We start from the raw sequence: 15,768 nt of genomic DNA on the forward strand, positions 1-15,768 counted from the left end.
AGTCTTAGGCTATCTTGTAGGAGACAAGGGAACATGAAGGAAGAGACAGAAGCACAGAAACTAGGAGCACAGTCAGAGATAGATCAGGATTGTTCCACACCACAGACAGGCAGACTAAGGCCTGAAAGAGAAAATGCAGGGGATAGCTTCTTGAGAGACGACAGGAAGAGAACACAGAAGGGAGGAGGCCTTCTCAGCACACATGAGAAAGAATGTTTCTAAAAACCTTTGTAGAATGGAGAAGGCAGAAAGCAGGAAAGGGAACAGGGCTTTCCAACTCTTAGCTTAATTCATCGCTTTGTTTTGCTTTGTTTTGTTGTTGTTGTTTATTGTTGTTTTTTGAGTCTCTCTGTAGTCCTGGCTATCCTGGAACTCCCTCTGTAGAGAGGGCTGGCCTTGAACTCAGAGATCCATCTGTTTCTGCCTCTCTAGAGCTGAGATGAAAGGCATGTGCCATCACCACCTGACTTAAAACTTTCATCCTGATGGAACTGTCTTTAGCGAAAGCCATCACCGTGTTCAGCAGAACAGTGGCTCCTGGAGAAGCTGACATTAATCACAGGACTGGTAAACATGTGACCCTTAGGCCAGGGGAGTTACGCTGCAGAAAGAATAAAGGCCACTAACGAGTCAGCCTTGATACAGGGGGATCTGGGTAAAGCCCGAATGTTCGTAAACATCTTGATAACAGAAAGAGAGGGCAGGGCTGGAGAGATGGCTCAGTGGTTAAGAGCATTGACTCCTCTTCTAGAGATCCTGAGTTCAATTTCCAGCAACCGCATGGTGGCTCACAACCACCCATAATGGGATCTGATGCCCTCTGACACGCAGGCATACGTGCAGAAAAGGGAAGAAAAAAGCGAGGTCAAATGCCAGGGTCCCTCTGCAACTAGGAAAGGCAAGCGGTAGGGGTCGCTCCATAAGTCACGGAAGAACAAAGCTCACAGTAGCTTTAATTCTACCTCAGGGGTTAATGATTTTAGACTTCTGATTTCCACAACTACAAGATAATAAATTTGCTTTGTTTTAATAATGCTGTTCATGGTAACTTGTTACAGCAACAAAAGGGAACTAATATAAATCCCACTTGTAGGTAACGGTGGCTTCTATCCCTTAGTCCAAGGACATCTGGATCACTGCACTAGCCAGAAGAATCAAACAAGCTAGCTGAGCAGTCTTTGTCCCTTGAGCTCTCCAACTGGGGATTCTATGGAAGAATATCCCTTTAAAAAAGTTGTTCACTGTTAAAAAAAAAAGTATTCCTGCTGCTCATTCTGATTAATGTTTAATGCTCACTGCATGTATCAAACTGGATTTTCAGTCTTCTCAGTGACAACCCGGACTAAGACAGAAGCAAGGCTATCCAAGAAGACAGGGGACTCGGTCTGCTCTCAATCAAGCTTCTTCCAGTTTTCATTGTTTTACCAAGACTGAAGACTAGCTCTGCTACTGAGTCACATGTCCAGTTGCAGGGAAAACACGAGGCCAATAAAGAGAAAGGACAGTATTTTCTGCATTTAAACGTTGCTATCCGGGCACTGGCAGTAAAGTCAGCACCCAGACGCTAACAGAATGTCTACTTCCCTTCCTCCCCTGACAGCACAATCTGTGCACGCCCAGAACTGCACAAACAAGTTGCCTGCCTCACTTCCAAGCTCTCACACAAGTCTGCCCATCAAGTATAATCAGCAGTGAGGGCATGAACCATTCTTAAAAGGAGCCTCACCTCTGTAGTCAAAGGTGACCACGTGGTAGCCAAGGGAACTCAGCACCTGGGAAGTGAAAGACATCCATTATTGGCAACCGGTCTTAGGCTGAGCAGCTTGCTTCCCGCAGAACTCATGCATACAGTGGGAAGTTAACAGACTGTGTACATGCAGCTCCTGCCTGGACCCGCTGCTGGAGGATGTCATAACTTCCTCTGGCTAAGCAACATGGGAAGGGTGCCTTTTCTGTTGATGCTTAGATGGCCAAGTGGCCAGCTCCTGTACCTGTCAGGATGATGCTTTACCACACAGGGCAGCAGACACTTTCGGGTACCGTCAATAGGCCTGAGGGAGGCAGGATGTTGTTGGTGGACCCCAGGGACTTCATTTTAGGAACCTTACTGCAACCTAGTATTCCTCTCGTTTTGTTGAATTTTTCTATATTTTTTAAAGACTCCCTACAGATTTACTAGCTGTTCTTGCCCATTCTCATGAAGATCATAACTCTGTGAGGTGGTGGTGCACACCTTTAATCCCAGCACTCAGGAGGCAGAGGCAGATGGATCTCCAAGTTTGAGGCCAGCCTGGTCTATAGACCAGGCAGTTCCAGGGCAGTCAGGGATACACAGAAAAACCTTGTCTTGAAAAAAACAAAACAAAACAAAACAAAACAAAAACCAAAATAAAACCCAAAATACCAACCCAAACCAATCATTACTCATGTACAGTGCACTATACACTGGCTTGGGAATGCCTAGAACCGTGAAAGAGACTTCCATGCCACCACTGTCACCTACAGGCACTTAGCACTGCACCTTCAGGAAGACAGGTGCTTTCCCAGGAACAGCCTGGTAATCCCTGCCCTCTCCTAGCCAGCACCCAAAGCCATGTGCGCCTGGACAAAGAGAGTTGCTTCTACTAGAGAAAGCAACGTCAGATGCCTCTTGTCTCATTAGCAGACACCTGCGACAGAATCCCCAAACTGCATGCACTGGTTCTGGAGCCACCTCAGAAACTACACAGGAAGAACCATGAAAAACCAGTGGGCATGACCTGGCATGTTCACTCATGAATGGTGACTTTTCAGAGTGGCTGATTCAAGTGACCCCTTCTAGTCCAGCATCCTGCAGCAAACAGCATGCTCCTTTGGGCCATCGTCACTCACCTTGTACAGCTCCACACGGTGGTCACCTCCTCTGCAGCATAAAAAGGAGAGAAACAGTAACAACTGTTAGTGCCCCTGTTCAAGGTAGGGACAAGATAACCCTCAAGAGTCTGGGATCCCAGAGCTGGAGGGATGGTTCAGTAGTTAAGAATGCTTACTGTTCTTTCAGAGGGTCTGGGCTGAATTCCCAATACCCCCACCAGGCGGCTTACACCTGTTTGTAACGATACTTCCAAAGGATCTGATGCCCTCTGACATGTGTGGGCACCTGCATACATATAGTGCACATAATCTCACATAGGCACACATACATATAGTGCACATAATCTCATATAGGCACACATACATATTTTTAAAAAATGTAAATCTGGGATCCCAAAGCCCATTCAAAGAAAGGCCTAAGGTAGACACATGACTCTCGGGATCCACCTAAGTGGCATCAAACGTATTTCCAGCACTTAGGGTATTTCTTAATTATCATATGTACTTTTTCAATAATAACAATACTTAATAGTCCCAGATTCAAGAGATACATGGAAACAACACACCCCCATCCTGCCTGCCCATGCTACCCAGCTCTTCCCAGCATCCTAGGGCTAGGGCCACCTGTGTCCATGGATATTGTGTCAAGGAACTTGTCCAAGTACCTTCCTATTTTGCCCCTCATTTCCTATCCGGACTCCCTGGTCATGGGAGTTCCTTTCCATGTGCTGCCTCATCAGGCTATACTGATGTCCCTTCACATGCCACACACACATGTGGACTATACCAAGACATAGTGAATCCTGGCCCTACCTGCTGGACCTTCATCAGGAGGCCTTTGTTAACTCATAGTGTATGAGAACGGCTAGCTCCCAGCAGAGTAGGGTCTTAGCCAAGCATTTGTTAATCCTTTCTTCATCCTTCAAGCCTATTTTCCTTCTTTTATAATGAGCACTGAGGCCATTTCAGGCATATGGTTAGTGGGAATGCCATTGCAAGGACACACGAATGAGTTAGAGGAGTAAAACATATACACTGAAGCACAAAAATGCAAAGAAATGTGTTCAAGACCAGAGGGAAATCACGCCAGATGTTCTTAGCTATCTTTGAAAGACACCTTTCCTAAACTCCCCAAACCCCCTCCGCTGACTGAAAACAGAAAGTGGGACTGCGAGCTCAGAAAGCTACACCTTCAAGAGACTTCTGTGCTATGATTACTCAGACTGATGGAGCTGCCCGGGGACTGTGCTTGCGGAGGGAGGGATAGCCAGCGAAGCACTTCAGCAGGTGAGCCATAGCACTTAAGAAATGGGGTGTAGACAGAACCAGACAGAATGCAGGCACTAAAGGCAGCCTCCGGGAGTAGGAGGGCACAGCAAAGCATTGAATGTCACCATATTCCTTTCAGACATAAAGCTACAGGAAAGCTTTGTCCTTTTATTTAACATATTACTATCAGAACCATGTGCCACAGCCAACTACAATTTTCTCATTTACAGAAAGATGCTACAAGAGCTGTTTGGTCTTTGAAAAGCAGAAGAGAAACCTATTACAGCCTGTTCTCAACAAAGCAGAGTGCAAACTCTACAGAGCAGCAGCCAAACAGTCTGCTCTTGGCACAGCAACCAGCCTCGTGGGCAGTGCTTCTGGGTTCTTTCTACAGTGCCCTCTGCATGGCTCCATAGCAGATAGCTGCCCAGGACTGCCTTCCCTTCTAGAAAGACCCATACATTGTTTTTCTTGCTGTTTCTACCTATAAAAGGTCTACCCTGAAGCTACTCTCACACTGCCCTGCTGGTGAAGGGCTGCCTCCCTCTGACTCCTTCAGGCTCTCTCACAGGCAACCCAAAGAAGCATAGAAAAAGGGACCCTGTTATTTTCCAAACAATGCTCTTCTTTCAAAAAGGCACCTCCCTATGCCCATTGCGAACAACATGCTGTGGTATAAAAAGAACGTGGGCTTTTCAGGTGGGAGAGCAGCTCCAGCTTAAGCCAGACTCAAATTCAAGGCCTTAAACCCACTCACGAGAAGCATTTGGGATAAAATAGAAAGGCTCAAATGGACAAAGTGTGTACTTTTTCAACAGCCCATTAGGACACACTGATGTTACTGTGTTGATGTGTCAAGACTGCCAGCAGACAGCTCATACACAGACTGCCTAGGACAGACATGCTCAGCCTTTGGCTTTCCCTCTAGCCACTTTTCAATACTCTCTGCTTCTTTTTCAGAAGTGTGAAGAAAAGAGAAAGAAGAGGAAGAAGAGCAGGAGGAAGAGGAGGAGGAGGAGGAGTGCTTGCCTTTTCGTATAGTTGCCCTAGTCTATACTTGGGGCTATCTCACAGACTTGCCTACCACTTTTCAGATCAGAGGTAACAAACACAGGAAGTCGAGAGGGAGTCAGTATTTTCCTCAAGGGTATACTGAGGCCACCCCTTGAGTGACTACCATTTCCTTAAAGAGAAGCCCAGTTTCCTAAACTACACTTTAGCAGACACAGTGCCCTCTGACCCAAAGCAGAAAGAACCCTCCTGTGGCTAGAGGAGCTTAGTCTCTGACAGAAACACATCCCCTTCCATGTGATTCAAGTGCACCCTCCACAGCTGCTTGCTGCTCAGCACTGTCTCCCTGTCTGTGAGCTCTGGGCAGAAGAGACCCACAGGTCCAGAGCACACACGTCTGCCTCCAAACTCTCCAGCCCCAGAAAAGTTGTACCTTTCCTTTGTTCTGTAGAAACTCTCCTTGCATGCAGAAGGTCAGTAAATCTGATTACAAAGACCACAGGCATGCTTCACATAGTCTACGCTAATACATTTTCAGCCTAGGAAGGAGCCAGGTACTGCACAGAGGTCATACTACTTGTGTGGGCTTACCTGGTGCCTGCATTCCCATGCAGGTATAGTATGATGGCATGGTTAGAAGCCAGAGCATCCTCATACCACATCTGGTCCTTCCCTTGGGCATTCTTCCACCAGACAGAGGGGATTGTGTGCCTGGAGACAGAAGCAGAGAGGGGCAACAGGCACCTACATTAAGGCTGCGGAGACAGAAAGCAGCAAAGCTCCTAGCTACATACAAGTGGACAGAAGGGTGGGTGGCACATTATCTCACCTGTAAAAGAAGTAACTGAATCTATATGCTACAAGCTTAGATGCTGACCGCTTTAGAGAGCAAAGGGTCTCTTGCTAGTCAAGTAGCTTGTTTAAATGTGAGAGAAATCTGTCCTGTACTAGCTGGCAGAACTTTCCTGCATTCTAGAGCCACAAATACATGGTTAAGTTTACCATCAGACAGGCTGGTCCAGGCTCTTGGATACTGCTATTCTATTTGGCCAAACTCTCCTTCAGAGATATACAAAGGTCAAATTGAAAACTGTTAACCACTGGGGAGGGTCTTAATTGATGTCTACTTTTCCTCTAAAAATCTTAGCCAAATTCACTCTAGATGTTAATGACATAAGTGTTTTAAAAATCAAGTAGCCAAGTCCTTATTTTCTATTTTAATGTATTTTCTTATTCATTCACGAGGACCACATTTTTGTGTTTCTAGCCACTGTAATGGTCACTCCCATACAAGCACAAGTCCTGGTCCCAGACGCCTGAGAGGCTGTGGCAGGACGGTTGCTAGGAGTTCTCATCCAGCCTAGGCAGTGTACAGTATCGATGGGGTGTGGGGCAAAGATGTAGACCTATTTTAGACATTTGGAGCAGACATTCTTCTTGGCAGAGGCCCAGTGTGCACACCTCCAACCTGTGAGTAGAGGGCAGCTGACACTGAGCTGATAGCCAAGAAGGGTCCTTGGGTTGCACTCAGGCCTTTGCAGAAGCTGGTGGGAAAATTTGAAGACATGATAGTAAGAGCAGCTGGGAATAGCACCCGCTGTTTTCCAAGGTCACGGAATGGTCTAGGCAGCAAGGGCAGCGGCAGTGTCTACTACCTTAAGATTAGTATGGCAATCGCTCTAACACTCTGGGTACTTTTTGCCTAAGTACCACCATGACACTTCAGAACATGACAGACCCTTGCTCCTGGTTAAGGGCCAATCACTCTCCCCATATACAGCCCTGTACACAGCTCCAGGTCAAACTCTTGACAGTTCCAAAAGCACACACAGGTCAGCTACTGCTCAATTAAATCAAACCAGGAAATGACAAAAAGACTCTTCTACTTCCAACGTCCACCGCCAAGAACAAGAGCCTCCCTCCTTGTTCTCTACTCTTTACCAAAGACTGCAAACCGAAGCATCTGAAGGCCTCTCATGCACACTGGCAGCCTACTCACTGGGTCCATTTACAAACTTCTCACATACACGGTGGGTTTCTGAGGCTGCAAAAAGAGACTGTATGCAACTGAAAAATAGACCCAGCTAAGATAAAGGGGCAGTTATTCAGAGCTGCTTCTGAGGGGAAAAAGAAAACACTGATGCGGGTCTGCGCGATTTGACCCAGTTGTTCAGGAATCACCACTTATACAAAAAAGCCATTAAAATAAATCCCAAGGACACTCCAGAGAAGCCACAGGGCGTAAGTCCAGTGTGAATTTATGGAAAAAAGTAAACATCCCTCTCACAGGCCCCTGGGAAGGACTGCAGGCAGCAGTGATTCCTTTCTGAAAAGATACATTCAAGTCTGTATTTCTCTTTGTGTGCTTACATTCTTTTGTCTCTAGATTGTTTGGTTTTTTTTTTTTTTTAAAACAAAAACCTTTGGAAATAAGACTCTAAAAACAATATAGTTACAAAACCTTTGCTGTTTCAAAAACCTCAGGAGAGAGTTTGGTGCCATCTCACACTGCACCACTGAGATCAAATTTAGCTGAGCGCTTCCCTTAGTCTGAAGAATGGATGAGGATAAAAAACAAACAACAGCACCCCAAGACCAATGTCAAGGGCAGTGCCTGAACTGAACTCACGTAGCCTCCTGAAGAGGCCAAAGCAGCTAGTGCTTCTCTCTACCCTGCAGCCTTGGTTGAAGACACTCACCAGACTCCAATAGTCACATCATCCTCTGGCTGGAGGTAGTAATTGCAGGTGTGATTCAAACCTTGATCCTGTGGTTTTTTTAAATCAATGAAATAGGGAACCCTCACTGTAGGGAACAAAGAGATGAAGTCAAGGTTAATGGAGAGAATAGACACACACAAAGCAACATTTCTGCTCACCCGTGCATTCACATACATACTTGAGCATACAAAGCACACACCCCACTACAATACATACACCCTCACAATACATGTATTGACAAATACACACCCCATTCCCACAGCATAGGTGAAAACTCCCAACAGCACTAAGTGCTTTGCTGTCAGGATTTTGCCACATGAGAGGCACACTTCAGGGAAGTGTAAAGCTAAGAAACACTGAAATACAGCTTGAAAACACTGCAGTTAAGGGCACAGCCAGAGTGGAGCCTGGAACTGGGAAGTTTATTCAAGTGGGAGACTGCAGCAAGAGAAGGGAAGGCTTTAACAGGATAAGCTGGCACAAGATAGGCTGAACACAACACAGAGGCGAGAAAACCCTGCAGAAGGCCTTAGCTAAGGCACAGCTGAAGGCTGGGTCCAGGGAGCTGGCAGAGGCATTGGTTAAGGGATAATGGATAAGATGACTGGGTTATAGAAGGGAAAGAAGGCACAGAGGTTCACGTTTCTGGCACCATCATTTAACCCAGAAAAGATGTCAAAATGGATGAAATCTAGAACCTTGTTCAAGTGAACTCCAGGCACTATGCAGAGCCTTGCAGTTAACCGTCATCGCCAGCAGGGCCGTAACTGGAGAAACTGTATGTAGTTAGTATGCCAAACACCGGGAGATCATGGAAACCTCAGGATGGGAAGCATGCAGGACGGGGTAACTGAGAAGGACCCTGCCTCACTGTCACCGCAAACACAAGCAAAGCACATCAACACTGGGAACCACACCATGTGTCTGGGAGAGGGGACACAGAAAGACACAGGCCAAGTGTGAGTGCGCAGAGAGAGTTAATGCTTTCCTTATAGAACACTGTGCTTTACTGCATGGCAAACAACTGTTGAAGAAAAATTTAATAGGAAAATGAAAAATTTAAATGGATACACCAACAAAGCATAAATCCCCAGATTAACTTGTCCTCACCATGGGGAGAGTGACAAAGAGCAGCATGGTCCTGACTTCTGGGTGACCATGAGCTCTAGAAGGAATCCACGGACAGCTTTTTTGTTGTTGCTGTTGGTGAAGAGGGTGAGTTTCAAAACTAACTTTATACGTCATGTATTAGATCTAACTCATGTCCTTCAATGCCACTTGGCCTCAATGAACACTTTCTGAATAAATGAGCCATCTGACTCATGAAGACACGGATACACACGCTCCTTTTACAGAAACTCCTCTGAGCATCTGCCCCAGGCCTTCATGAGAGAGGAATTCTCCCCAGGACTGCAATTCCAGTCACCACATTCCTACTCCACAGTCCCTTGAAAAAGCAAGCTGAAGGGTTTGTTTGTTTGTTTGTTTGTTTGTTTTTATTGTTTTATTTTATTTTCTTTTAATTTCTAGGTTAGAACAATAATGGGTCTCTCTCTCCTGGCCACAGATAAGCACTGCAGTGCTGAATTGAGCCAAGGTCACACTGCCTGTATCAGGGGAGCATTTTCTTTTTTTAAAATTAGATATTTTTTCATTTACATTTCAAATGCTATCCCCTTTCCTAGTTTCTTCTCCGAAAGTCCCCTATAGCCTCCCCTGCCCTGCTCCCCAACCCACCCACTCCCGCTTCCTGGCCCTGGCGTTCCCCTGTACTGGGGCATATGATCTTCACAAGACCAAGGGCCTCTCCTCCCACTGATGGCCAACTAGGCCATCATCTGCTACAATTTGCAAAACACATGAAACTCAACAAGGAAGACCAAAATGTGGATACTTCATTCCTTCTTAGAATGGGGAACAAAATACCCATGGAAGGAGTTACATAGACAAAGTTCGGAGCTGAGACGGAAAGAAGGACCACCCAGAGACTGTCCCACCAGGGATCCATACCCTAAACAGCCACCAAACCCAGACACTATTGCATATGCCAGCAAGATTATACCAGTGCCTGGCAAATACAGAAGTGGATGCTCACAGTCATCTATTAGATGGATCACAGGGCCCCCAATGAAGGAGCTAGAGAAAGTACCCAAGGAGCTAAAGGGGTCTGCAACCCTATAGGAGGAACAACAATAACCAGTACCCCACCCTCCAGAGCTTTTGTCTCTAGTTGCAAGCTGAAGTTTTAAAGCTCCTCTTAAGTTTCTGTTACATGCTGAATTATGTCCTCCCCAAAATCCTAGAACTCAAGACCATTGACCTCACTTAAAAAGCAGGTCTCTTCAGAGTAACAAATCTTAAATGAGGTCACCAGAGTAGCCTCTACCCACCATGATTAGCATACTTCCAAATAGGGAGACCACACGAAGACTGGAGTAGATGGAGTGAGGATTCTACAAGTCAAAACATATCAAAGACTGTGGGTCACTGCCAGCTGATGAAACAGGCAGGAAATGATGGAGGGCTTGCCCACTATGCACAAGGACCTGGAGTTCCATCCGGAGTACAAAAGGAAGGGAGGAATGAGAGAAGAGGAAGAAAGGATGAACTCTACCCAGGTGCCTCAGAGGCTACCAACACTTAGATCTTACACTTTCAGCCACTAGAACTATGAGAGCATTTTTAAGTCATTCAACCTGTAGACCTGTCAGAGAAATGGACACAATCATACTAAAGCATTCAGATTTTATCCTGACATTAGTGTTACTGGAGACTTGGGAGTCCTCTGGCATATAAAAATGAGACCAAGCAAAGAATATAAGCAAGGCTCTGGAAAACAATAGGGTTCCAGCTTACAAGAGCTAGCACTGGCTACTCCCTGAACAACGGGAGAAGCCGGCCTTTACTGGCTGGCCTGAAGGTGGAGCACAAGCTGTAGATGCTAGGTACTAGAGCTGCTGGAAGATCCGCAGGGTCAGGAGACCAGCTCCACAGAGGATCAGAAGGTCTGCACGAGGGCTGAACAGAACTGACCTGAGGGCGGTGGCAGCACAGAAAGGAAGACAGAAACGCCAGGTCTGTTCCTGTTGCAGCCACCCATCAGAGAGCTAAGGTAACTATGGGACATGAAGGCTCTGACCAGAAAGAAGTCTACTTCCTGTGCTGTCAATGCCAAGCCCATGCTTCCCTCTACGACTTTCCCACACACTTCGAAACTTGAGAGCTGTATCCTCATTCGAGGATAAAATAGGTTGTAAGGAGAGAGAGAGAGAGAGAGTGAGAGAGAGAGAGAGAGAGAGAGAGAGAGAGAGAGAGAGAGAGAGAGAGAACTTGAGGAGGAAGAGCAGCAGAGAAGCCTTTGACTGGCATCCAGTTTGCCTTTGTTGCTAACTGGTGTGTGTGTGTGTGTGTGTGTGTGTGTGCATGTTGTAAACTTTAACATAACTGATAGAGCCACAACTGCCTACAGAGATTTGTGTCTTCCTGAATTACCCGGCGCCATCTCAGACAGGCATGTTAAAAACAGCAACTGAGCTGTGCTTACTTAGGACATGGATATCTGTAAATATATCAGTACTCCTATCTCATTCCTAAATAAACAATGCACTTATAAAGCCACTTTACAATTTTATTCACAAGGGTAAATTCTTTAAAGAATAAGTAAACCAGCTCATAGATTTTTACCTAGGCTTTTTTTTTGCTTTTAAGTTTGTTTACTTTTTAAACCTTGTTGTAAGTTACCACAGGATTATACATAGTCACTGTAAACACGCTTAAGCATCCTTCACTATTGCCCTATATGTGTATGAGTACGGCATTCATGCACGTCTTGTGGAATGTATGTGGACGTCTGAGGATAACTTTTGGGAGTCAGTTCTCTCATTCTACTATGGTTCTGGGGATTAAACTTAGGTCATGAGACTTGTGTGGTTTTACCTGCTGAGCCACCTTACTGACCTGCTGACCTTAGCATCTCTTGAGAAACCTAGACCCATGTGTTGTATTATTGTGTACTAACCTTTTTTCTATATGACTATGGTGACTTGAAAGAGAAATGTCCACTGTAGGCTCATGTAGGTATCTGAAGACTTGGTTCCCAGTTTGTGGTGGTGTTGGAGCACAGGTGTGGCAGGGTGGGGTAGGGTGGGGTGGTACAGCCTTGCTGGAGAAATTAGATCATTGGGTGTCAGCATACTTCCAGTTCTTTCTCCTTTGTGCTTACAGTTGGAGATGTGATCTCTCAGATACCTGCTTTTGCTGCCATGCCTGCCGCTTGCTTCTATGTATCTCCAATACGATGGACTCTTACCCCTCTGGAACCATATGCTAAAATAAACTTTTTCTTCCATAAATTAATTTTGGTCACAACATTTTATCATAGCAACAGAAAAGTAATTAATACAATGACTTTCTTTCTAAACACTTAAAATAAACTCACATATTATAAAAATCCAAGTCAGGTGTCCACTGGGAACGTGAAACCCCCATTATCAATCCTGCCTCTGAAGGTGGAATCACAGCCACCCTCCTCAGGGGGAAAAGGTTTGGAAAAGTTGTTTTGCCCAGCTCAGCATCCTAACATCCTCGATGCTCTGTACAGAGAAGGAAGCCAATATCGAATCATGAAGCACCTTTGGGATTCTTGCATTCTGGATGAACTCCTGGCCAAGTGGTTCTCTGAGGATTAACAGCTAATCTAGAAAGTTCCAAGCCAAGGAAATTCAGGAACTGGGAAGTTTTGTTCTATACGACCAGATCATCCCAGGAAGCTGGTCTGCCAGTTCACCTGTATTCCTGCCTTCGTGTTCTTACTTATGCAGACCTTGACTGAGGGCATGTTTAGTCCCCAGGATTACACTGCCCCAGAGAACTACAGCTACAGGAACCACCTGGCCAATGTGGGTCTAAGTGATCAGAAATCCCACATGGCAGGACATTGGGATAAGGAGTGCATCAGGGAGAGGTAGCTTCTTAAGTACAGTAGCTCACTCTTCCTCATCAGACTGACTCCCTCTCCTACGTGGTTATTACATCTCTCTTAGCCATCAACCCTTTGTGGTCCCCATTATTATGGGATGCTGCCTGATTTTTTTATTGGTTATTTTATTTATTTACATTTCAAATTATATCCCCTTTCCTGGTTTCCCCTCCAAAAACCCCTATCCCACACCCCCACCCCTGCTTCTATAAGGGTGTTCCCCCACCCACCCATTCACTCCTGCCTTACTGCCCTAGCATTCCCCTACACTGGGGTATCGAGCCTCCACAGGACCAAGAGACTCCCCTCCCATTGATGCCAGATAAGGCAGTGGAGGCACTGACTTATACAATAGCTAAAATAGGAGCAGAGTATGTGGCTCATGGGCATCACAACAGAAATGGCCCCCACATAGAGCGTTCATTACTCCATGTTCCATAGATGTGGTCCAGCTCTTATCACGACCTCTCACAGGTTCCTTATAAACAGGACTTGGCTACACAGGTCAGAAACCATACCTGCAGGTCTCTGGCTTCTCCAGACTTTCATTTACTCTAACTACGCTATGCTGTCATGTATCAGCAATCAAAAACACCAAGGGGCATGACTTGAGACAGATCGTCCACATATAGGCATTCAGTAAAGAGAAAGTAAATAAATATGCAAATGAATAGAAAACAACTTGATTTACCACATTTTTATGAAAGCTGATCTGGAAAAGTATCTGCAAGGGTGAAAGGCTGGATGGAGCTACTAGGCTGGGATGGGCACTTGTGACTGCTATCTGGCTACATCTCATTCCATCTATGTGAGTAATAGAACTAACTGCCTTGTCCCAGGGGTGGTACCGACAAACAGGGCTCGGCAGGTTATCTGGGTTTTATCAATTCCAATTATTTTATAAGGTCAACCAGAGGCTTCTATGGGAGATAAAGAGGTAAGAATGAACATTATGAGGGGTTTAACAAGGACTGCTCAGGGAAGAATGAAGGAGGCTAGTGTTTAATAGAGCTAAACCATTTTCCAAGAAAGTTTGAGTTTCTCTCCTGTCTCTGCCACTGAACCAAGACTTTCCTTTTGCTAGGAGACATGTTCCTAACCCTTGAGATAGGACAGCAAAGGGACAGGTGGAGGCACACTCTACCCCTTCAGATGCCAGGCATCGCTCAAACAGCACTAAGATGGAATTAGATGTGGGAAGGAATATCAGGACCCAAGAAGCATGCTCCTATGAACAGGTATATACAAAACAGACAATAAACTACAATATTAACAACGTTTCTCAAGGGATTCTCATTGTTACTTATTCCATTCCCTGTTTTTCAGTTAACATTTTTCATTTTGAAAGAACTCCTTTTTTTTTCTTTCTAAGAAACTGCATCTAAAGGAGGATAATGCCTTAAAGCAGAGTTTTCTTGTAAAACTTATCATACTGTACATTTATTTTCAGATAAATTTGCTATAAACTCATGACTATATTAACCCTGTCCTGAGCCCTAAAGGTTGTCAGGATGGGCAGCACAAGTCCCGAGTCCCATCTGTAAGATAAAAGAACAGAGCTTGTACGTACACAGACTTTTCTGGCCTGAGATAAAATCCCAGCCCCAAAGCCTCTACCGCTTTCCAGTCCAAAGGGCAGCTTGGCACACACAACAAAGGGCAGCTCGGCACACACAACAAAGGGCAGCTCGGCACACACAAAGGTGGTCACAGATAGCTCGGCAAGCTCTGAGCCATTCTGCCCATTCTTCCCAGGAGAGCAGGCCTCACCGTGGGAGCATGGCAGAAAGGGCCAGGCCAGTGGTGCTGTGGGAAAGGCTGTGGGGATAGCCAACCACTGCCCTAAAATGATGCCCATCAGTGACAAGAATATTATTTATTCTTTGTTGTGGGTGGTATATGTATGTGCTACTGCACAGGGATACAGGTCACAAAACAAATTTTCAGAGTTGGTTTTCTCCTTCCAGCTTCACATGTGCATGCATGTGTGAGTGTGTAAGGTATGTGAGTGTGTGGTATGTGTAAGTATGGGTGTGGGTGTGTCTGTGAGTGTACATGCATGTGAATATGTGTGCCTGTGTGTATGTATGTATGTGTGGTGTACACCTGTATAAGGGTTTATAATGTGAGTGTGACTTGTGTGTGTGAATATGTGTGTGAGTGGGTTTGTGGATTTGTGTTTGTATGAGTGTGTGTGAGTATGTGTGTGTAAGTATGTGTCTGTGTATGTGATGTATGTGCACTGTGAGGGTGTGTGGTATGTGTGAATGTGGTGTGTGTATGAATATGTATGTGAGTGAGTTGTATCTGAATGTGGTATGCCTATGTGAGAGTATGTGGTATGGATGAGTGTGTATGAGTGTAGTGTATGTGAGTGTATATGGTATATGTGGTGTGTATGAGTATGTAGTATGTGTATGCTGTGTATTCATTGTATGTATGTGTATGAGCGTGTAAATGTGTATGTGTGAGTGGATGTATGTGTGTCTATGCGTATGTGTGTGTATGTATGTGTGAGTATGTGATTGTGTGAGTTTGTGTGTATGACTATGTGTGTCTGTGTATATATATTGTGAGCTACACTATGGTCACATACAAGTGAGTGTGTGTGTGTGTGTGTAGCCATGCTTGCTCAAGCAGAGGCTAAAGATTAATGTCAGGATATCTTTCTTAATCACTTTTCTACTTTTGTGGGAGGAGAAAGTCTCACTATCTGGCTGGCCTGGAATTCATTATCTTGACCAAATGACTTACAGAGCTGCACCTGCCTCTGCCTTCCATGTGCTGGGGTAAACTGCGTGCATCCCCATGCTCAGACTCCACCTTAGTTTTTGAAACAGAATCTCTTGCTCGACCTGGCGCTTACCCATTTTCAGCTAAGCTGGTTAGTAGGTGAGCCCGGGATCAGCCTGTCTCCACTACTCAGCACCAGGGTTA

The 15,768-nt window shown here is 45.4% G+C and overlaps 1 protein-coding gene across 6 annotated transcripts in view; it reads right to left on the bottom strand.

The window, feature by feature from the left end:
• Abhd12 (abhydrolase domain containing 12) overlaps positions 1-15,768 on the bottom strand; it is a 72,287-nt gene that overhangs the window by 8,027 nt on the left and 48,492 nt on the right. For 5 of the 6 annotated variants that reach the window (NR_151505.1, XM_006500367.4, XM_006500365.4 and 2 more), the window contains 4 exons: positions 7,833-7,938; positions 5,725-5,844; positions 2,872-2,902; positions 1,727-1,772 (listed from right to left, as the gene is read on the bottom strand). Coding sequence is in view for 4 of the 6 variants with exons in the window: in XM_006500365.4 (XP_006500428.1) it covers positions 1,727-1,772; positions 2,872-2,902; positions 5,725-5,844; positions 7,833-7,938 (303 nt within the window). In the remaining 2 variants the exon portion in view is untranslated. Of the gene's footprint in view, positions 1-1,726; positions 1,773-1,991; positions 2,052-2,871; positions 2,903-5,724; positions 5,845-7,832; positions 7,939-15,768 lie in introns of those variants that run through there. The other variant, NM_001356550.1, reaches the window with a different exon arrangement.

This window comes from Mus musculus, chromosome 2 (assembly GCF_000001635.26).
Source record: "Mus musculus strain C57BL/6J chromosome 2, GRCm38.p6 C57BL/6J".
Taxonomy (NCBI): domain Eukaryota; kingdom Metazoa; phylum Chordata; class Mammalia; order Rodentia; family Muridae; genus Mus; species Mus musculus.